The sequence below is a fragment of the Cavia porcellus genome, unplaced genomic scaffold, assembly GCF_034190915.1.
Source record: "Cavia porcellus strain 051 isolate PalLab524CR breed Dunkin Hartley unplaced genomic scaffold, mCavPor4.1 scaffold_27, whole genome shotgun sequence".
Lineage (NCBI taxonomy): Eukaryota > Metazoa > Chordata > Mammalia > Rodentia > Caviidae > Cavia > Cavia porcellus.
In genome coordinates this window covers 21,423,090-21,448,529 of record NW_026947510.1, presented here as the reverse complement: position 1 = coordinate 21,448,529, position 25,440 = coordinate 21,423,090, and the positions used below count along the sequence as shown (strand labels likewise).

The window sequence follows — 25,440 nt, the reverse complement described above, 5'->3', positions numbered from 1 at the left end:
GACCAACTTAAATGTTCATTTTCTACATAAGAAATACATTTAATTTGTAGCTGATTATAATATGTCCAATGTTTAAAACACTAGAAAAATAATTTACAGTCTACTAAATGTTATATTTAAGAAAAATTAACTCCACAAAGTATTCTTTTTAAATTTTCTCTAATAGAGAAAAGATAGAGCAGTGTGCACCAATCAAACAGTGATAACAGGATTTGCTAATCACAAAAATCTTAAGGTGTCAGTCTTCAGATTGGCTGGTGTCTCTGGTTATCTCGCCCCATCTTTCAATCTATGCCTCCTGAATTTGATAAAGGGAAACAAAACCTCCCCCAGAAACTCATATTCACTCTTCTCTCTGACCTAAAGAAAAGTCAGACATTATCTTATTAGAACAAAATAAGGAAAGTAAAAATATGTCCACTTTGGAAGCAAGCTTGCACCTCCTGGTTTATCATGCACCAGCCTCACGTCCTCCCTCTGCAGCTACTCCTACGTACCCTTCATAAAGCTGCATTCTCAGAAGATGATCATTCTAGTCCTGAATTTAATATGTCATTGACATTTATCATGAGACCATATCGGACTGCCCCAGATTCGTTTTTAGTTATGAAGTTTAGGCAATAATAAATTTCCTTGATCTTCATGCCCATAATGCCTGTAAAATATATGATGCTAAATTTATGAAGCAATTCTACAGAAAATACTCAAATTAGAGTTCTGAAGAAGAGACCTAAATGTGAGCATGTTCTCCAGGTATATTACTAGGCTTAAGGAAGATCCATTTCGCTGGCTTTTGTTATGGCTTCCATGGAAATAAATCCTGTTTCCTAATCCATTCCTGGTTTAATTTAACTAGTTGAAGTCTTATGTGCCTTTTTACAAACAGAACTAGAGGGGCCAGAAAATAAGTCCAAAACTGAAAGTAGTTTATAACCTACAGCTCATAAATCTCCACTGAGGCATGGAACTATCATAAGAAGCTCAAAAAACTCAGCAAACCATGTTAAACAAATGTTCTATTTTAAATTTTAAAATATTTTGACCAGTTATGTGTTAAATTATATAGAACTGTCATTGTAGGGTATCTGAGTTTATGAACTTAGTATGTTACTATGTCCACAAACAGATATTAAAAGTATAATTATACTGTCAAAAATATTCAACAATTACTTTTAAGAATACTTGGTGCTGCTAGAACATTGACTCTAATGGTGTCATTTCTCAACCCAATGCTTCTTCAAAGTGAGGACATTCAGTTTTATCTTCTCCTTCTGCGGGGGGCAGTAGAGATGAAGATAAAAGAAAACAGACAAAACAAGGAAAAGCAAAAATCAAAGAGGAGAGGAGAGGAGAGGAGAGGAGAGGAGAGGAGAGGAGAGGAGAGGAGAGGAGAGGAGAGGGAAGAAGGGAGAAGGGAGGGGAGCGGAGGGGAGGGGAGAAGGAGGGAGGGGAGAGGAGGTGGAAGAAAACAGGAAAAATAATTAAATAAGAAGGAAAGGAAAGAAAGAGAGAGAGGAAGCAGAGAGGAAGAAAAGGAGAGAAAAGGGAAAAAGAGAGAAAGGAAAGGCTAAAATTGAAGATTGCTTTTTCCAGTTACACATTTATACATTGTAAAACTTGATGTCAAGTACATAATCTAATTTTTATTTGGTAGTTTTGTTGCAAAGGAGGATTTAAGTGGATTTAGCTGAATACTATTTATATAGCTAGTTTTACAACAAAAGAGAAAGATGAAATTTTTAAGTCATGTTCATTCATTCTTTCAAATCTAAATAAATGACAACACTTGAAAATGTTGCACTGAGAATAATCACCCAGTCAATTTGTACAGCCTCCTACTCTAAATTCTTTATATTCTTTTTACAAAATGCTTCTCTCACAAAGGAAAAACAATAGAAACTAAAGCACATAACTAAATCATTATGTAATATTCAGAGGTTTTATTTGATTCTAAAAATAATAGTAGTTGATTATAGTATTACGGCAATAAGTTCCTTAATAAGAATTACAACCATTAATTTTAATTGTACTTCTATTCATTTTTAATGAGATCTGCTTCCAATGACTTAAATTAAGTAAAACATGGAAGAAATTAAGATTAGACCTCGAATCTAACTATGCAAGCAGGTTTATTAAGCAGCATTGCATGAGTAACCGAGCGGTACCAAAATTTTCCATTCCTTTCAAAGAAGAGAGTATCTGGTAAACTAAGGTAAAATTTATCTAAATCTTTCTTATGACTGTGACATAATCATGAAACTAATGGTCATAAAAAATACTCTACTGTATGACTACGATATCACACATGAATTTAGATCACAAGAACACCCTTATCTATGAGATGTACTAGGATTAGTGCATAATTCTATGTCAAGGGGTTCATATACCAGGAAATAGTCAGAATTGTTAATTGATATGTACTTTATATTAACTTTTCAAAATTTCAGACTCTTAGTTTTCTCAGCCATAAAAACAATAATAGGCACTTTTTAGAATCATTTTGAGAGTTAATATAACTGTATATGTGTATATATATGCATATTTACATATACATATACACACACAGAAAACAAAGTAAAACAGTTATTACAGTTAATAGTCATCATCAAATAATATAATATGGTATCATCAATGTCAAAATAAAATACACAAATATGCTTGTACACAAATATATACATAAATAGGTATTTAAAGCATATAAAAATGGCACACGGGAAAATGATCTATTCTGCCAAATGTAGATGACAGGTCACAGAGACCTCAAAGAGGCCAGTCCTCAAAAAACAAAAAGAAAGCAGAAATCTATCAGGTAGCCACAGTGGAAAGCTGATTTATTCCAAACAAAGAGTATGAGCAAATACACATGTGGAGACAGCGTGCTGGAATTATGAGAAGCAAGCAGTTGGGTGTCGTAAAATGAGAGAGAACTTAGATTTAGAAAAACAATACAAACGTTTACCATAGGCATTGTTATGGTCCTTGAAATACATAAAACAGGTAAAAACACCTATGTAGTTTTCACTTATGGATGTTACAGTCTAGAATGAAAAATCCATACAAATACCCAATTTTAATAAGTACTTGTTTCAATCATATAAAGTGCTACGGAGAATAGCTAACCCTTATAGAGAATGTACCCTGTAAAGTATTTTACATACCTCATAGAAATATTTCCATTTACAGGAAATTGAGGAATAGAAAGGCTAAGAAATATGGGCATTCTGATTTGAAACTGGCATTTTTAATTGTATTAAACAATACTGTTTCAAGAAAAAAATCAGCATGCTATGATCATCATATCAACTTTTTAAAAGAAATTCCCACTAATTGCAGGACAGGTGATGAATTGGAGAGGAATAAAACTAAAGAGTACTACAAAAAAACGTAAGCAAACAGGGTAGATCTGAGGTGTTCTTGCCACAAGAAAAAGGAGGTAAGAAGATAAATCTGTCATGATGGGTGTGTTACTTTGTGTGACTATAGTAACTACTTCATTACCGTATTGAAATATCATGTTGTATACCCTAAATAAATATGTCTTTAAAACCATTGAAGTTATGAAAGGTGGAAAAATTCAAATGAGAAATGATTAGGAAAAGATCTAAGCCAGTTGTAGTAAAAATGAGAGATGAAAATAGATTTATGATATATTGAGATAACATTAACAAGACATCACAAGTGATTGGAGGGGAGAAAATGAAAAAGGCTAATTAATATGCCGCCTGCCCCAGAATTACTACACTATCAAGCATTTTTATCACTCAAAATTTAATCAATTCTGACCAAGAAAAGGGGCAGCAACTCAACCCTACTGCATAGCCTGTCCTCACTCAGCTCCATTACACACCTCATGGCAGCAGGGGTAATAAAATATACAAAATATCAGTGTGTGGCTGTCAACTAATTATCTCAGCTATCTAAAGAAAATATTTGTTAATTCATTTAAAGATAGTAGGCCTGTAAGCACCCCCCAGCAAGGACCAGGAGGAGAACCAGTGCTCCCAAGATCTGGCCATGGTGGGACTCAGGCAGCTTATTCGCCCATCGTCTTGGTAAGCGCCCCTGGGGTGGACCAGGAGGAGAACCATTGGTTCCTGTGAGCCTACCGGCATGTGGGCTGAAAATGAAACACTCTTCCCCTTCCAGCCCTCCCCACCATAACTACTGGGCATAGATGTCTCAGCATCTGTTGGGAGGATGACCATTACAGCAAATATGGGGGATTTCCTTACATCTTCTGTTTGAAGGCATAGGTTGTTTTCACTGTTTTGTTTTGTTATGTTTCTTTTGCTCCACTCAACACTCTCAATTGGTTTTATAATGTTCTGTTTTTGGTTTGATTTTGCTATACCTAATTTTCTGGACAACTGTTATGAACCCAGTTTACTACCATTCAGGTATCCTACTGTGAAATTCTGTACCAATTTCATTGCATTATCTCGATTGGCTTTGTTCTGTCTTATGCTGTTACATTTTTACTACTTTCTAAATAAAATTTTTTTAAAAAATAGTAGGCCCATAACAAGCTAACATAGTTAACACATTTATTTAAAAACAACTATGTATTTCTCAAAAACAGCAAGAGTATTTTTTTCATTTCTGCAAATCCTTTTAATGTCTAATCAAGACAACTACATAATCTTCTCTATTGTCCATTCCATCTGTTTCTGTTTCACACCTTATGTAACCTCTGTGCACAGGGCAAAGAAAAGAGGTATCACAAGCCAAATATTGGCTTTGAATTCTTGTGAAAATAGTTTTCACTTCACATATTCCTTTGATAAGATCTTGAAGGTTCCAGTGAGAGGGACACAGTTTGAAAATAGTGAATTAAAGAAGTATATTTTAAAAGGCAGCAAATGAAAGTGATATTTCAGGGAAGCATAACAGCAGAGCTCATAAACAGAATTGCTTAGCTTGTAAGTCAATGAATTCTGTGCTTCAACAGAACTAACATTGTAATAGTGCTACTGCTGCAGAGATGATTATCCACTGTCCTATTTTCAAATGTAAATATAAAACCAATTCTACAGAATTTTCTCACAGTGATCACAGAATGAAAGCACCTGTAAAACAAAACAAAACAAAAAAACTTTTTTTACATGCGTAAAATAGAGATAGTACACAGGAGCCAATAGTAAAATCTAAAATAATTACATAAGATTAGATCCTGGCTTCACTTCAGTGCAATAATTATGGTGAGAAAATAGAAAACACTGCTGAAGGACAGTTCTCTTTCTTGAAAAGCTGTAAAAATAAAGAAGGTATCAACATAATGAGAACAATGTGAAGATAGTCCTTCCCTAATACACAGCATGAATGAAGTCTCTTGATTTCACTCAGGCTCAGGAGTCCTTGAGTGTTTTTATCCCATTGACATACACTCTGATTAACATTTTGCTTTTTTTTTTTTAATTTAAGGAGAAAAAGAAAAAAAAAACAGAAAAAGGGTACAAGTTATACAGAATTTCAGAAAAAATAAACAATAGGAAATCACTAGTTAAGAAATTACATAGTGTTATCTTAGAAATAGCTGTTCAAGTTACAAAATTAAAGCATATAAAGTAGACTTTCAAACAGTGAGACTGCAAACAGTTTTGTTCAATGATCCAACAAAACTCAGTAATATGGTCATCTATCTTATACACTTAAATATATATGCAATTATGTTCTTTAGAGCACTTTCTTTTCCTTTCTTTTGTAAAATGACAATTACACATTTTGGGTTTTATTACTCCCACAGTTCGTATTACTTTTTTTTGAAGAGAGTAAAACCAAATGTGACATAACAGAACAGAGTCAGTCAAATCAAAAGGATGGACATAATAGATAATGTAAAAACAAAATACAAGGTGATCAACAATGGTTACCGTACTGCCTCTTGCTATCTTAAAAAGAATTGGCTATATCATCAGTTACAATAAAATTGAACAAAACAGTAAAGAATAAAACCAAAACATTGGAGACATTACAGGACTTTAAAAGAAGATAACATTTTGCTTTTTACACATTTTCTACTTCGTGTACAATGATTACTGTAAACTTCCCCATTTATAGTTAGTCTATGTTTCTTCTCTTTATCCTTCAATTTTCAAAGGCTTTTTATTATAGTTCCAACCCTAATATTATTTGTGCTTCATCGCTGATGTTCACTGTTCCTTCTACTTCTTCAGGCATTTAAATGTAAGTTTATAGTTTGCATATGAAATATAATAAAGTGTTATTAAATTATTTGATATTTAACCATAGTCTTGTATATTTTACAGTAGCAACCCAAACTATGACTATGCTAAAGAAAAGAAAGGAAAACACAGTGACTTTGATGACAAAAAGAATTGGTATAGACACATATTACTTTGAGGGAAAAAACTTTTACGTTATCGCAATAATTTATGTGTTGCTTGTATCATCAACAACTTACTTGTTCCCTTTCAATGTATAAACCCCAGGGAAGGGAAAATAATGAAAAATTCAAACCTATCCTGGGTAAATACACATAAACTATCTGGTAAAGATACCAAACAAGAAATAAGATGCTAAGTAAGGCATTTTTGTCTTAGAGAAAAAAGAGGATATCAAGGAATAGAGTTTTAACTCTTGTATAATACAGCCAGTTAAAAGCTTTGTAAATCAGCCAAGGCCCGTAGCTAAGCAACATATTTTTTTCACTGTGCTCTAAAGGGGGCTGCCAAGCATCAGTAGCCTCATTTCTCACTAAAAGCTTTGACAAGTTTCCACTGTATTTTATATAATTGTAGCAGAAGCAGTTCCAGATTAGATCTGATTTGCTGTCATAATGGGATATTTCCCACATAAGCTAATGATGCAAAGTTATATTTAACTCCTCAAAAATCACCCTCAGGCACTCCTAGTATATTCTGATTGCTTCTCATATCTAGAATTGGACAAGTAGCAATTTTTCTGCTATTGAATATGACAAAAGCAATGGTTTAATAGATAGAGGGTTTTTTTTTTTTACTGATTAGCTCCATTATAAATTCAGTTATATATTCCAAATCTGTTCACTAAGTCCTTATTTCATCAAATGTTCTCTCGCCAATTGAAAAGAATCAAGAAAGTCTGGTGCCTTGACCCCAGGTTATGCCAATCCCATGCCCACATCCACTGTTGGTCCACCGCATAACTGTAGATGTACAAACTTTAAATTCAGCCCTATTCTGATGCCTAAAGCACAGAGAAGATTGGCGACACTCTAGGAATTTTTATCTTCAGCAATAAAGCCCCAAATTTATTTCTATATTTCATAAATTTAGTGGTTCATTTGTACGGTTCTGTATACAGTGAGCTGCAACCCTATGACTCACTTTTGTTTTATTTCTAATTTGATTTATATTCTTGTTCCCTACAAGGAACGAATCCTTCCTTAATATCAACCTCACAGCTGGTGCCCAGACAACTGTGTGCAACATTTTACAACCTCTGCCTAAAAAAAGCAGATCTTATCTGTTGGGTTCAGTTTCAGATTGGACATTACTACATCCCTTATCACTGTTAAATACTGAAACAAGAGTGTCAATCACATAAGCAACTTCTACTGCCATCACTCACACACCCAAAGCTGAGACTCTTTATATACTGACCCTGATTCAAATTTGTGTATGTTTACCACTCTCTATTGAAAATTTGCTTTGGTCACACAAGAATTATTTTTTTTATTTTATTTTAAGGAGAAGAAAACAGAAAACTCATTCTGGACAAAAAAACAATGGTGATATAGAATTTCAAAACAAGATGATAGGAACTTAACAATGGTTGTTATATTGCATATTGTTATCCTCCAAGTAACTGCTCAGGCTACCAGATACAGGCACGCAAGACTGATCAAACAAAATAATTTCCCTTTGAGCAGTTTCTTTCCCTTTTACTATATCTATTGTAACATTCGGATCTTATTTACTATTTCAGTTTCTTACAGTAGCAAAACAAAACACAGTTACTATGGATCAACAAAGTCAAAATGGATCAAAGATCTAAATATTAAGACAGAAAAACCAAGCCTACTGGAAGTAGGTAGAAATCTTGAGGATATACAAGTAGGCAAAGAGTTCATAAACAAAAACCAAACTGCATGGGAAGAACTTCAAAGAATCAACAACTTCTAAGATAATGATGTATGATGTATTAACTAGTGTTTATTTCTTACTTTTTTAAAATTCTGCATTATTTCTACCCCTTTTTCTGTTTTGCTTTTTAAAAATAAAATAATAACAATAAAAGTTTTGCATATCAAAACAATTCACCAACAGAGTGAAAAGAAAACCCACAGATTGGGAAAAAATGTTTGCCAAGTGCCCTTCAGACAAAGGACTTTTATCTAGAATGTATGAAGAATTGAAAAAAAATCAGATCCTCCCAAATTTAAAGACCCAATCCAAAAATGGGCACATGAGACAATACACAATTCTCAAATAAGAAATACAAATGGCAAGTAAATATATGAAAAATGTTCAACATCATTGAGAAATTAAAATAGTTACAACAACTCTGAGATATCTCACTCTGGAAAGAATGGCTGACATCAAGAAATTAACAATGACAAATGCTTGAAGGGGCTGTGGGAAGAAGGAACTCAGCTACATTGTTGGTTGGAATGTAAACTAGTACAATCACTGTAGAAATCAGTATGGAGATTCCTCAAAAAATAAGGATTAGAGGTTCTATTCAACACAGCTATTCCCCTTGGTATTTTTCCAGAATTGAAACCACGATACCACAACATTATATGCGCACCCATGTTTATAGCTGTACAAGTTGTAATGGCCAGATCTTGTATACAACACAAATGCTCATCAACTGAGGAATAAATAAAAAAGATGTAGTACTTTTATATAACAGAATATTACTCAGCCATAAAGAATGATAAATTTGAGACTTTTATAGTTAAATGGGGATGCAACTGAAATCATACTCATAAGTGAAATAAATCAGACTTGCATGAGCTATTCTTCTTTATTAGGCTATACTTAATTTCCCAACATTTAAGATTTCTCATACATCTTGAATGAGCTCCAAGATGGAACACAGCAGTACCAGCCCATGGGTAACTTACCAGTCTGTGATTCCATGTCTAACTAAGTATTCATCAGTGATATTACTTCCCCAGATCTGAATTCCTTAAATATCATGCTATACTTCTAACTCTGATCAAGTTACTTAAAGCCACTCTATGTCTTACTTTCTTCATGTAGAAAATAGAAATAATGATAATATCTAAAGTAACTATTAAACAGCATGATCTTATTATTATTAAGTATTTTCTTACTCAGGGATTTAAAAACAAACTTTGTATCAATGGACTTCTTCACTTTGGGGATCTCATAGACTTCTTAGACTTAAGCAAAAGAAAATTTAATTACTAAAGTCTTGACTTTTAAACATCTTATATTGTCCAGGAAGTTATAAAATAGAAATCTACCAAGTCAAAACTTAATAGTTTTATATCTCAAATAGATACAAAGTTATTCACAGTGAATAGACAAATGCTTCTGTCCTTTGTGCATTCTATGTTAAATTCCTCAAAAATTCTAAATTATATGAACAGTGACAAGAAAAGTGGTGATAAATTTTGTGACAAAATTTATACAACACAGTATCATTTAGGAGCATATACAAGATATTATGGCCTTTTCACAGTTGGAAAACAAGTTTATCTCCTACTCTAACATATCTGATTCCTTGATATGGAGAAAAGGAAAAATAGATTTCTTTTTTTAAAAAAATCAATGATTCCCCTTATCTTGCCTCCTCTCACGATCAAATTGTCTTGAAAGTATAATAAACATCTTTTTACTTTTCCATCTCACTTCATCCAAACTATCAATCCCAGATTACGATTCCAAAAGTACTTCATAGATAATTAGGAACAAAATTGACTAACCTAGGCTAAAATGACGCCAATACTAGATAATAGTTTACTTTACCACTATCACTGAGAGTAATCAGCAAACCGTGGGTTTGGCAGATAAAATCATACAAATGTGACAATTCAAAGTACTGCTAAGGCTGACGGGAATATTCTTTGGAAAGAAAGTGTTTTACTGGTTCCCTTTACAGTGTAACAAAAATATAAATCTTAAAGTTGCAGAGAAACCACAAAGTTTCAGGAGGAAGTTATTTACTATGTGTTTATGAAGTTTTTGTAGTCTCCTTTGCCACTGATTCCTAATTTCATTACCACATGGTTTGCCAATACACAGAGGATAATTTCATTTCCTCTGCATTTAGGTAAGCCTGTTCTATGAGCTACTGTGTGATCTGTTTTGGAGAACATTCTATGTGAAGCTAAGAGGAATGTATTACCTGATATTGTATGTGTAGTATAACAATCTGTAGGCATCTACTAAGTCCATTTGTTCAAAAGTTTAGTTCAGTTCTGTTCAATTTTTTGTCTAGTTGATCTGTCTACTTGTGATAGTGGGGTACTAAGGTTCCCCACTACAACCACATTAGTGCTTATTTTAGCTTTCATGTTTATTAACATTTGTTTTTATATAATTGGGTATACCAGTATATGATGAACATATTTGTGATTATTATCTCTTCCTCTTGGATTATTCCCTTTATACAGATGTAGAGAACTTCTTTGTGCCTCTTAATCATTCTTGGCTTGAAATCCACTTCTAAAATAGAATAGCTACCACTGCTCTTTTTCTGGATTCCTGTCATGTGGAGCATTGTTTTTAATCCCTTGACTTTCACTGTATGAATTTTTTGAATTAAATGTTGGATCTTGGTTTGATCCATTCTGCTATTCTATTTCTTTTGTCTAGTTTCTTTTGTCTCATGAATTGAGACCATTTACTTTGATGGTTTTAACTGATATGTGTTGATTTATCCTTATCATGTTATCTTCATGTTGTTAGTTCTCATTTTTTCCCTCTATTTACCTATGGTGGATTCATTCCGTTGGGGTTCATGGAGTTGTACCCCAGTTATATCTTTCTAGAATGCCTTTCAAAATAGTTTTGAGTGCTGACTTGCTGGTCATGAATTTATTCAGATGTTCTTTTTCATGCAAGTATCTTAATTCTTCATCAATTCTGAAAAATAGTTTTGTGGAGCACAGCAATCTGGGCTGGAGTTTATTTTCTTCATGACTTTAAATACTTCATTCCAAGCTCTCCTTCCTTTAGCTTAAGGGTTTGTGTTGAGAAGTCTACATTTGATTCTTATGGGTTTTCCTTTATAGGTGATGTGTTTCTTTTGTTTAACATCTTTTCACATTCTGCTCTTGTGTTGACTATATGGAATCTTGAATATTATATGCATTGATGTAATTTTTTTATCATGGCTAATTGGAGTGCTATATGTCTCATTTATTTGTATGTCAAATTCTTTTTTCATGCTTGTAAAGTTTTCTGCCATTACTTCCGTGAACAGGTTTTTATGCGTTTGTGTTTTCTCTTCATTAACTCTGCTCAATCTTATTGTATTCTTCTTGCATAATCTAGCAGCTGTAGGATTGATTTTTAATGACCCTTTTCTATTTTTAAGAAATCTTTCTTTTCATAATTGTTAATCACAATCTTCTCTTTTATATCTGATATTTTGTCTTCATATTGGCTCATTCTGTTAAATATACTTTCAATGGAATTTTTACTCTCCTGGATATCTGTTTCAATCTGTCTTATAGAGTCCATTTATTTCTTGTTTTGGGCATCCATGGTGCTCACTATTTTCCTAAGATCCTCTATTTTGTTTAATCTGTATCTGCTCTAGGGTCAGTAATTATGTCTTTCATTAGGTCACCATCTCTTCCTGGTACGCTAAAACTGAGATTACCTGAAGGTCATAAATAATACTATAGCCAAGGCCAAAGTACCAGGGACTGGGCCAAATTGGCAGCAACTTCTCTCTAGTAAATTTAAGAGATGGGATCTTACAACAAGCTCAAAATCTAAAAGCCAGCTATACATAAAATATGTCTCTGAGAAATAGTCATTTTTCAAGGGTTCTGACTATCAGCAATAAAGCTACATTGCATGAGAAATTTACAAACTTCAACTGAGGAATTAAACTGAAAGGAAAAACAGAAAATGAGTAGACAGGGAAGCAAGATGCAACCCCAGACTTCTAACTCACCAAAGGCAGTGAAAGGGACAATGAAGTGGACCATTTGAAAGTCACCCACCTGGGCTCTCTGAAGTTGCAACAGCATAAGTAACAAAGCAGATGAATGAGACTCTAGAAAAAATTGGTTCAGAAATAATCTCTCAGATACTACAGAGATGGTGTATGGGAACTGAAATGTGCCATTATTTCAGACATTTTTGGCTAAGTTTAGAATGCATGAAGTAAAGTTCTCCAGATCTGAACAACAACCTGAGACTAAGTCAGCTCCTGCCACTGTTTTGCTGCAGTACACTACTGACTCATTTGGGATTTTCAGTTATCCTGACAAATGTTGTTCACATATGTAGACAACATCTTTCCTCTGCGTAAAAAGATAGTTTTGATCTACATTCACAATTTTATCTTTATTTTTATTGTTTCACCCTGATATAATTACCCAATTCTATAACCCATCAATATCTTTTTAATTTCTGATTTCAACTTACAATGATTTTGTCATTCTTAACTACTTTCATCCTATACCATTGTTCATAGAACCGAGTATTATGACTAGCAAGAGGTCTCAAGTAAAATCCTATAATAAACTATGATAACCCTTTAACATCAAATAAATCTATTCAAGCCTTTTCTAATGGATAGCCTTAGACTTAAAATTTATGATAGCTTTAATTTCTCTCTTTGCTGAGAGAAATGCTGGATTTTCACAGCAATGATTTTATGTAATGGTTATATCCCAAGTATAACATGATTACCAACATAGAAAAATATGCTATAATCACTGCTACCCAATTTCCCAAGTTAAATGAGTGTTGTAATCTAAAAGACTCCACACATGTTGCATGCCTATTCTAATCCTAAGTGACTTTGTCTGCTAATGTTTCCTGGGAAAAACAAGATGTATAAGATAGTAATATTAGGAAAACCCTCTGAAATCAGGTAAATCTGGATTTTAATCCCAACTCCGTCAACTACTAATTATATTATTATAGGTAAGTTATTTAACCCTGTAAATAAATAAGTTACTTTTTTCACTGGTAAGGTGGGGTCCATAAATATTAATGTACGTAAAGCACATAGACCAATTCTTAATACAAAACAATCATTACTAACTAGCTGTAGTCATTCTTAGGATTAATAAGCTTTGTCTTTTAATTTTTATAAAATCTATTGAGCTTACACAACACATTGACAGTCTTTACTGTAAATTCATCCATTTCCTAGTGTAACCATTGATTTTGGATTTTTTTTGACAGTTCACTGTCAATCAATGAAGAAAGTCTCTGAGTACAGCAATAAATCTATCACCTCCTCAAAAATATTCTTTGAGGTTCTAGAACCTGATTATCCAGCCTCTTCTCCCCAACTCTTTATAAGTTATAGATAGAGGCACCAACATTTTTTAAACATAATTTTTTCATTTGAGACTGCATTAATCTGCTCCCTTATACAAACTGTGAGCTAGCTTATACAGATCACTATGAACTCATTTCCATAGTTGTAAATTTCAATTTCTCAAAATTAAAAGAGCTTCTTTCAGAGGGGAAAAAGTTGGCTGCTTCATATCAACCCTCTATTTTCTACTAAATACATTCCAGAAAGATAGTCTCACATAGTATCACATTTCTCTATGTCTCCAAATTCTCATTAGCTCTTTAGCCATACTGGACAGCCTATTTATAATTCCATACTAATAGAGTGACTGAAATTTATTTTAAATAGCAGTATTTGATTTAAATATTGTACTTTTTGCATAAACCAGGATTTATTTATCTATTTCTTTACTGTTGTGTATTTAAGTTGTTTCCAATTTTTGCTGCAACTCATGTGCTGAGTAGTTTCGTACATACACATTTATGATGGTTTCAGAATATTCTCTTAAATAAACTATTTAAAATTAAAGTATGAAAAAAACAGGACTGACCAAAAGAACAAGAGAATTCACTTTTTAAGGGTGAAATAGTTTTGCTCCATTGCTAGAAATTAAATAATAATTTTCATTTTCATATAATAATATCCTCACAACACTTAGTGTAATACATTTTAATGTTTGCAAATTGAATAAGTAAATACACTTCTGAAAGCGGTGTGAAGAGTTGTTCTTTCTGATACGATTCTTTTTGTCTCTCAAAAATTAATGTATAATATTTTAATGTCTTAAAAATTCAGTATTTAGCAGCCTTTATGTCCACTTGAATGGATAAGGAAAATGTATTTACATGAAATGAAGTACTACTCTGCCGTGAAGATAGATAAATATGGGTCTTTGTGGAAAAGTGGAGGTTCCATGAGACCATAATGTTGAATGAAATAAAACACACACATAAACTTATACAGCGAATGACTTCCCTTACATGAGGAACTCAAATAATGAATAAAAATCAAAATAAAAGAGAGACAATAGGAAGAAGGGAGATTTTTAAAATAGGAAGGGGATCATGAGGGATAAAGGAGAAAGAAAGTGGATTTAAAAAGGAATTCAAATGCTATGCACATGTAACAACTCCATACAGGGATTTTAAGAATTATATACTGCAAACATGTATTAATAAAAGTAAATATATATAGTGAGAGAGAGAGAAAATTTAGCATTCAGAAGTTAGTCAATTGATATAATTTCCAATTCTAAAGTTTCCTCTAGAATTAAATAATTTCTTCTAAATTATAATTTCTTTGTCTTATTCACCATGCTCTCTCCAGCACATAAACACTTTGCAATATAGCAGATACTAATAAAAATATATTGCATAAACAAAATCAATGAATTCGAATCAATCTTTTGAAAAGGTGTCCCATTGGAAGTCAAATACACATTTTATTAGTCATCATCATATTAAGAATTACTAAGAAGAATTATATAATTACTATGGAGAATTACTAAAACAGTCCTCAGGGAAGGTTACCATACCTACTGAGATATGAACAGACTAAAGTAGAAACTTGGTTGCATGAGATAGTATCAGAAACAGTGACGCATGATTTACAGTGACGCATGATTTAACCAGATCACAACACACTAACCAGCTGGCAAGTGTGTATAAGGAAGGTGCACAGTGTTCTAATTTGTACACAACCAAGAAACAGCTCAACTTCTCAGTTTCTGATAAGTTCTTCCTTTCACCCAATCACAAGATGATGGTAGGTAGTGGGGAATTCTCGGTTCAGTTGCTGGATACATCTGAAATTGACTGTCAGCTTTCTCTTAACCACAGAAATTAATTCCTAACTCTAGTTTGAGAAAAGTTCCAGAATCTCCATCCCAGTAACTCTCAGAAGCATAACAGGAAAATATCAGTTTCCACTAATTTTAAAAATAAAGCCTGTGTGATGAAAGAAAGCAAGCATTTCTCAATCCCAAAACCAAATAGGGATCCACACAGTTGTACTATGGCCTCTTTGGAAAAGCCTAAAAGGGCAAGCATATTTGATTGAACCAAAGATTATTTATCCTGGAATGAAGAAGACTCAGAAGATAGGGGAAAACGGTCTTCAAATATCTTAATGCATGCTACTATGAAGCAACAATGTTCAATTCTCCTTTGGGCAATATAACAGTGGGGAAAAGTTTTTTTAATATAGCTGAAGATTATAGGGAGGCCATCTAACATCACAATACACTGTCTCCACTGTCTCAATAGTGTCAGGCACTGGGACAAACATCAATGAAATTTTCTTCATTTTGATAGGTGAGCATGACTTTATATTACATAAAATATATTTATACTGATAATAAGAGAAAAATATAACAATGGGAATGTAAAGTATTTCAGATGATTGTCAGTATTTACTTCTCTTTGTTGGTGGAAAGACTGTTACAGTTGCCAAAATGAAATGACTTGTAAACATAGTATTCTGATTGTAATTATTTTTTCAATTGAGATAATACATTAGATCATGAGAAGATTTCATAAGATAAAATTAATTTCAAATGTGTTCTGAAATGCCCCTTGGTGAATTTACTTTTTTATTTTTTATTTGTCTTTTTCCTTTTTATCAGTACCAGGGATTGAACTCACGACTGCCTGCTTGCAAGGCAGGCACTTATGCTGCTGAGCTAAATCCCCAGCCCCTCCTTGTTGAATTTAAAGGCACTGCTATTGATTCAACTCTATATGGAAACTCAGGAATTGGAAAATTTTCAACAGCTGGTGTGGTTTGACTACACTATAAACTAGAACACACTGCAGAATGAGCTGTAAACTACAATGCCCAACATGCACCACTTGCTGTTAAGTGGCTATTAAAAAACACTTGAAGTCGGGTTGGTAAGGAAAAGACATGAATTTTCCATTTTGTTTAATTGTAATTGATTTAAATCTCAGTAGGCACATGTGGCTAGTTGATATACATTGGACAGCACAATTCTACAGTCACTGATCTGTAGAAAAGGGCTTCTGAACAACAATATTTCAAAAAAATATTTTCAGAGAACACAAGAGCAGTGGTGAGACAGAAGACAACTATAATAAAGACAATTTCATGAGATTAAAAATAATCAAAGCAGAAATAATGTCTCAGGTAAAAGAAGAAATCACAAATATAATGAAAGAATTGCTGAGAATATCTAAAGAAGACATAGGCTTTTTAAAAAAGCAGGAGCAGAGGAAAATGATGGAAACCTTGGGTGAACAATATAGGAAGGATTTACCATGCATGAAAAAGATTCAAAAAGAAATACAGGAAATTAATAAGTCAATCAAAAGCTCACAAAACCACTTGAATGAGGCTAAAGATGGACTTTCAGACCTTGAAGAGAGATCACAGGTAGCAATCATGAAAGGAAAGCTCTCTTAAAAATAACAAGGAAACAGGAAATAACAATTCAATGGCTGCAAGACAATGCAAAGAAAAATAATTTAAGAGTGATAGGTATCAGAGAAGAAGCAGGAGTCAACACAAATTAAATAAAAAGGCTATTTACAGACATAATACCAGATGTAATACCAGACATAATACCAGGAAACTTCCCAAACATGAGGAAAGGATCTGGCATGCACATAAGTGAGGCATTTAGAATTCCAGCTAGCCATAACCAAAGTAAATCTACACCTAAACATATAATAATAAAGATCCCAGAAATTCAGCACAAGAACAGAATGTTAAAAGCTGTAAGAGAAAAGAAACAGATCATCTATAAAAGAAAACCAAGTATCATGGCAGACTTGTCAACACAAACTATCAGGTCAGGAAGAGTTTGAAGTATTTCAAACCTTGAAAGAAAACAACTTCCAACCCAGATTGATCTACCCGGTAAAACTATCTTTCAGAATTGAAGAAAAATAAGATACCTTCATGATAAAGAACAACTGAAGGAATTCATAACCAGCAAACCAATCCTACAGAGAATGCTGAAGGAAATTCTAGAGAGAGATAAAGATGACCATGGTTCCAGGAACAACATCAGAAATAGGATGGACAAGTGAACGAAGGGAAAAAGCAGAGGGCCATCCGCAGGAGGACAGCATGGCAGAGATGAACCAATGTACGCCAGCTGTAACCATTAACATAGATGCCCTCAATTCACCAATAAAAAGAAACACAGGAAGATTGGATCAAGAAACAAGATCCATCAATATACTGTAATAAGAAATACATTTAACTTGAAAGGAAATTCATAGGCTGAAAATCAAAGAAGAGAAAACAATTATTCCATGTGACAGGAGACCAGAAAAAGCAAAGGTAACTTTCCCACCAACCACAGAATGGATAAGAAAAATATGGTATTTTCATGCAATGGAAAGCTACCCAGCTATAAAATAGGATAATCTCAAAGCTCTTGTAGGAAAATGTATGTAACTGTAGATTATCCTCATGGGTGAAGTGGTTTGGGCTTATACAGGTGAACATTGAATTATCTCCCTAGCATAAAAAACTGAAGGAGTTATTGGGATCCAAAAATCATAGTACGTAGTATGAAAGTGAGAGGGTAGAAAACACCTAAAAAGGGAAAATGGTAACTATTGTTAATTTCCCATTATCCTGTTTTATATTCTTGCATTGTTTTCATAATTTTGTTAGGTTTCATTTTATTCTGTCCTGTTTAGTTAGATTTTACTGTGTCTGATGGTATGGGCACCTATTTGAAGATAATGGGATGTACTATGGTAATCATTGTTGATTTTCTATTATCTTGTTTTCATTTTTTGATTGGTTTTATTCTATTTTGTTTAGTTTGATTTGACTATATGTGATAGTATGGACAGCTATTCTGAAGAAAATGAGATATTGTGGTAGCCATTGTTGGTTTCCTATCATCTTGATTTGAAGTCTTATAATGCTTTCATTCTTTTGTCTTTGTTGGTTTTATTATTTTGTTCTACTTGATTTTATGTGTGGTAGTATGGACAGCTGTTTTGAAGAAAATAAGACACATTATAGTAGGTACTGTTCATTTTCTATCATCTTGTTTTGAAGTCCCATAATACTTTCATTCTTTCATTTTGATTGATTTTAATCTATTTGTATTGGTTGATTTTATTATGTGTGAAGGTATGGACAGATATTTTGAAGAAAACAAGAGATATTATGGTCCCATTGTTGATTTCCTATTATTCTGTTTTGAAGTCCTCTGATGCTGTCATTCTTTTCTTCTGATTGGTTTTATTCTATTTTGTTTTGATTTTATATGTGTGAAGATATGGGCAGTTATTTTGATGAAAACAAGAGACATTATGGTAGCCATTGTTGATTTTCTGCCATCTTGTCTTGAAGTCCTACAATGATTTCATTCTTTTGTTTTGATTGTTTTTGTTCTGTCTGTTTTGTTTTTTTATTGTGTGTGATGGTATAGACAGCTATTTTGAAGAAAATGAGAGACATTATGGTAACCATTGTTGATTTTCTGTTGTCTTGTTTTGAAGTCTTGTATCCCTTGCATTGTTTGTTCTTATTTGCTTTATTTTGTTTTGTTTTTTGTTTTATTCTCTTTAAAATAAAAAATTAATTGTGAACTCATAGATATAGTATTTTCAATACTTTCTGGTCAATGAACTCCTTCTACAAATTTCAAATGAAATTCACTGTACAGTTAACAGTGTTTATGGTGTTTGTTCAGTTTTTCCAATAGGAAATGAATAAATACAATGCTCCAATGTATAATGATGATGAAAGTTTATCTATTTCAACACAAACTTTGTTAATCAAAGGAGGATATTTTTCTTGAAACAATTTAGTTTAAAACTTTTAACAAAACACAAAATCCAGAAAAATCAATGTTCCCAATACTATGACAATGAAGAACTAGAGGAGGTTCTTGCAATATGACCATCTACTCAAATAGATATCAAGAGGCTCTTGCAATGTGATCATCTAGTCAAGAACATACATATATAATAAAGACAAAAACTGCAAATATTATTTATTACAAGCAAGCAGCAACTATAGCAAACAGAAGAGTAACTATCTGCTGGTTTCTAAAACAGACTGCTTATTGAACTGCCCAGGAGCACCACTGAAACAAGGCTGAAATAAAATGAGCACACACAGATCAATATCCACAATATGACAGCCATGCAGAAAGATGTCTACTCTGGCTACAAGACAGTGGTTAGTGGCTTCATGCCACTGACATAGAGATGATAATTGGACTAAGGACAGTCCACCAAATCAATTATTAAAATTTATTCTTTAAAAATACCAGAATTATCCCCAAAGGGAAGCAGAGGTTCAAAAATGTTCAAAACTACTAGAACAAACAGAAAAAGGAAACAAAAGAAGGGTTTTGGCTTTTATCACTTAACAAGGCAGAAATACTCACCTATATCATTTGGTCCAAAATGGCAGGAGAGAGGTGTAAGATGATAGCTGTGGAAGGTTGGTTATGTGAGGTGCACGGAGTTACAAAGGCAAATGTGAGCAGCATGCATGGTTATTTAAGGAAGCAGAAGGCTGTCATAGGGATATGATGCAGGTGTGTAATGAATATGGGGAGATCCAGGAGACTGGGGAAGCATCACAAGGGGTTGAAGACAGAACAGTTGAAGGGTATTCTGGTGGAGCACACAGGAGTGAGTAAAGGTTTGATGGAAAGTGTAAGGGACATAGGGAACAGGGAAGGCCAGTTGAAGATATGAGACGACGGTGGTATTCGGGCTGCATGTGGCAAGGGTATGCATACTAGGGGGTGCATATGGTAAGCATGCAGTAGACATGAAAATATACAGGTATATGTATGTATATTTGTACACATCTGTGCATTTTTCTATTAATGTCATAGTACAAATGAGCACTTAATTTTAAATTTCCTTTTGATTTTTAATGCCTTACCTTCAAATTATACTATATATAAAATGTAAAATTGCCATTTGCAAGTAGTAAGAATTTAAATTAAGCCTGTTGATTGCTACATTTATGGAAATATCTTATTTTAAATAAATCAAACTGAGTTTCCTCACAAACTAATGAAGTCAATATTAGAATAATTCAAGTTTCACAAGCAGAAGTCTTATTGTACATTTGTTCCATAGTCATCTTGAAACAATAAGATAGATTTACTAAAAGTGAAATCACTAGCATGCCACCACATTTCTTCTTGGAAACTACAAAAGACAAGTGATTGTATCTCAAGAGGATGATATCTCTTCCTTATCACTAGAATCCCATCAAATCAGGGATGGGTGGGAGTTAAAAACTGGAAACACACACATGAATGCACACAATTTCTTTCCAGGTCCCTACACATAGTTTCCTCCTTGCTTTCAGAATTGTTCAGTCTCACCTGCACTTCTTCATTTTAGCCAGTGGTACTATGTCTGAATGAGCACCATCAACATTTCAATAAGCATCATATTCTATTAAAACGCACACAATTTGGCTGATCCTCCCAGGACTGCCTTCTCACTGCATGGTTATTTTAAATTTCCAGCCCATTTTGAAGAATTAGGTCAGCTTTTAACTAAAGTCAAACTTCTAACTTTTGGCCTACTCCTAAGAGAATAATTAAAAATGAATAGGCAGTCTGCATAAATTTTATTTTCTCTGCCTCTTGGTTCATTTGGCAGCGTTGATATCTGCATTCTTTTGTTCATTAACTCATATAAATACAACCTATACAAGAGTAAGGCATTTCTGACTTGATTTAAAAGGCTTTTATTTTCACATTCTTACCTCTGAATTGTTAAGGTGGCATTTGTGAGTTCCTGAAAACCAGCCATCACTTGAACATTGGTCAATGTCCACTTTCTGAAGATTTATATCGACTTTCATGACACCCCTAAAAGTGAAAAGATAAAAAGAACAAATTGAGACTTCACAATTTCTGACTCTATTCTATTGTGGAAATCAGCCAAACAAGCAGGAAAAACATACTGAAATTGTCCACTCACATTTAACTACATTGTACCAAGTGAAGATACACAATAGAACAAAGTTAGTAAGAAATAGTTTTAATGTAAGTCCCCAAAACTGATTTGCATTGTTTACTGTCTTCAACTCCTCATAATGCCTGACACATAAGTGCTCAGTAAATATTTATTGACTGAAGCCCCACCAAGATTCATTGGGCATCATAGAAAATTTAACTCTAAAATAATACTTGCCCTCAAAATTCCTTTTATTAAAGATGATCACACCTGAGCCGTCATCTCTTTTCTTTCAACTTCTATTTCTTGTTGTGGAACGATGAACAAGGAAGTTGGAGGAGGACAATAACAGAAAACAAGCTTCTTTTCCCTTTGATTTTCCTATCAATGAACTCTACACACCCCTTGGATCTTTCAGTATCCCATAGCAAACCAGAGATTTACATCATCTATTGAAATGCTGATTAAGATTCTTTTCATTTAAATATCAAAAGGGCGGAGGTCTGCATGTCACTTATCTATTTGAGGAATCACTAAGAAAGACAACTCCCAAATTTAAAGCCAAAGTCTAAATTGCCAAGAAAGATTCAAATTCAACCAAAATTTCTCCACTTGGTTCAATTTCTTAGATGTCCCTAAAATCACTTGTTTTTCAGCACCGCCAGCACTTCTAGCACCACAAGCAGCAGCAGCAGCAGCAGCAGCGGCAGCAGCACTCTGCCCAAGACTGATTTATCTCACTTTCACTTTATTGAAATAACTATTGTATGTCTGGGACCCTGAAGCCTGTGCTTTATAATGCAGATTTTCACAAACAAGAAAAGTATAAACACCCATTTATGAAGTAAGACATATTTTCATTTTAAGTTAGACACTCTCAAGTTAAATTATTTTCATTATTAAATAAAACTAAATAAAACATGCAAGAAGCCCAAATTCCTCATTTTAGCTTATATAGTTCACCACAAAGTTCAACAAATTATAAAATAAATACAAACAAAATTATAAAACCAGCAAAAGTAAACTACTATTTTAAGGACATCAGTGTTGTGGTTAATACACTGGGTCAGTTTAGAAGTTTAGAAGTGTAACTAGGAGACTCAGCAGGGAGCCAGGGTTCTTACTTTGCAAGCATCCCCACCCTGTGCAAAAGGAGGGCAAGGAGATTCTGTGAGTGGTACACTCACTCTGGAGGGTGGGTGGCCTGTGTACCATGTAAGGGAGAAAAGAGGTTCACTCTCCCCCACTCTTGGTTTGGCTGCTTTTGCTGGCTGCTGCCTTGAACTGCTGACCTGGTACCATGCCACCCTGCCACCATGCCATCCTGCCTTGGAACCAGCTGATTATGAACTGAAATCTCCCCAAACTATAAGCTAAGTAAACCTTTCCTTCCTTCATTTTGGGTGCTGGGTGTTTCATCCCAGCAATGAGAGAAAAGTAACCAAGACAATCAGTGACCATGCTTTAACAATATTGAATCACCTTTCAAAACAGAAATACAGTAGTTCTATTTTATCACAGCTTATGATTCTTTTCAACTCTTTCCTTCTTTAAATTATTGTGAAATCTTTCACAGGGATATATCCTGCAAAGGTCATGTCAAACATCTAAGCCTATTTCTAATTTTACTTTATGGCCCTTAGAAAATAGTATATTCATTATTCAATAAGTATTCATTGAGTGCCAGTAATGATCCAGAATTGCTTGTTAGTAAGAAGAGAGAAGAAAAATTCTGCATTTGTAGAGCTTAATTCTACCATGAGTTAGAAAATAAACACTGTAATAAATAAATAAATAAATAAATGTAATTATGCTATAAATATTATACTATATGCTGCAAAGGAAGAAATAATTGGAAAAGAGGTGATATAAGCCTGTGAAAGGGCAGGAAAAGGATGGGCCAAATTTGTTTTGAATAGTTGGCTAGAAAAATCCTTACTGAGATAAGATTTCTAACTTGCCTGTGCTGTTGAGTAGATAATTACAGCACTGTACATTCACACTCTCAATCACAGTGTCAAAATTTCCCACTGGACTACTATTGTCCATGGTGATTTGATAGTCTTCCTTTGACTGTCTTATTAAGAAAGTGCTTCTAGGTAGTAAAGTAATTAACATAGGCAATTCTATTTGTATCACAACTGTTTGTAATAATGAGGTTAAGTTTCTTTACCACCCTCCGTACTTGCAGAGCTTAGTCTCAAGATAATGAAAATCTCAACACTTTCCAGCTTACTCAGGAACACGGCTACTTTAGGATTATAGGAGGCTGCAATTATTCTAGTCCCTTCTGGAGAAGACTGACTTGAGAAATGGGTATCTTAACCTCTTAATTCTAAACCCATTTATGGAAACCAAGTCACTACACACTTAGCTTATGAAGCACTCCACAGTTGTGCAAAATCACCAGAGGTAATGAGCCATGCTTTTGCCAGCTGGGAAATCATCCCTGACTCATCTTCATTAGTACCTTGTCTTGGTGCTCAGAGACCTATAAAACCCTGGAGAAGGCACTGCAGACTTGGGGGGCAGGGTGGAGGTGTAGGGGATTAAATGAGCAGAAAATGTTCCTTTCACAGTAAAAGATAATGTGCTGAAGGAAACAGAGAGACTCAAACACCTTTGGTCTCCCATGTGCAGATATAGATGAAGGCCAGCCAGAGGCTCTGGCCCCCTGCACCCTGCATCCCCTGAGCAGGCACCTCTGGGGCGGAAGTGCTGTTCCTATATCCATTGAGCTCCTGGGAAGTCCTGAGAGAGATGCAGTGATTTCTGTTTTTAGCCTTTAAGATAGAATAGCAAGGCTTTAAAAAAGCGTGGTAAGTAGTTTCCAGAGCCTGGAACATACAAGAAATGCTACACCCCAAATATCAGAGAGCTCAGTTGTTTGCAGACTACCACATACTACCTTCACTTGTCATCAGAGGTCTGAACCACAGCAAGCCCAAACTAGATATGTCCTTGGTGACTCCTCTGATATTATTTATGAATTGGCCTCCAGGTCAGGACAACTGCCAAATACCTGAACTAGGACTCCCTGCATGTTTCTTGTATCTTGATCTTTCCTCTCCATTTCTGTGACCATTGCCATGATTGAGACCTTCATATCTCATGGGGCACATTTCTTTTAATAATGGCTGTTTGTGTATGATATTGCTCCAGGTAAGGATACTGGTTTACAGCTTCTGAAGTTTATAAGGCCCATTGGGATCCTTCTTTCAGAAGCAAATATAGAATTAGTTATATATGTAAAACTACAGTATAACCAAAGTCCAGTATTGCCAAAAGCCAATTCTGTACTAGCATGGCAATAACTAAGCTGTACTTAAAGGTGACTATAAACTACATGTTTGACTAATCCAGTCTAAATAAGCCTGAACTTTCCCTTAGTTGCTTTCCAAAAATGCCCCCAGATTAGTGAAAGTATAATGGAGGCATATTCTGCTTTGCTTGATAGTACCAAGTTCGAAAGTATAAGCAACAACTGTGAAGACAATAAGATTCATTATGACGCCCATTCTGGTTGACTATTATCGTCTTTTAAAGTCCTATAATGTCTCCAATGCTTTGGTTTTATTCTTTACTGTTTTGTCACTGGCAATTCTTCTTAAAAATAGCAAGAGGCAATATGGTAACCACTGTTGATTACCTTGTATTTTGTTTTTACATGATCTATTATGTCCATCCTTTTGATTTGACTGACTCTGTTCTGATATGTCGCATTTGGTTTTACTCTCTTCAAAAAAAGTAATAAGCACTGGGGGAGTAATAAAACCCAAAATGTGTGATTGTCATTGTTCAAAAGAAAAGAAAAGAAAGTGCTCTAAAGGTTATAACTGCATATATGTTTAAGTGTATAAGATAGATAACCATATTACTGAGTTTTTTTGGATCATTGAACAAAACTGTTTCCAGTCTCACTGTTTGAAAGTCCACTTTATATGCTTTAATTTTGTAACTTGAACAACTATTTCTAAGATGAGAATATGTACTAGTGATTTCTTACTGTTTATTTTTTAAATTTTGTATTCCTTGTATCCTTTTCCTGTTT

The 25,440-nt window shown here is 33.9% G+C and overlaps 1 protein-coding gene across 1 annotated transcript in view; it reads right to left on the bottom strand.

The window, feature by feature from the left end:
* Window positions 1–25,440, bottom strand: part of Gpr158 (G protein-coupled receptor 158) — a 424,142-nt gene that overhangs the window by 365,716 nt on the left and 32,986 nt on the right. The window contains exon 2 of the mRNA XM_003463167.4: window positions 21,196–21,301. Within this exon, the coding sequence (XP_003463215.4) occupies window positions 21,196–21,301 (106 nt within the window). The remainder of the gene's footprint in view (window positions 1–21,195; window positions 21,302–25,440) is intronic.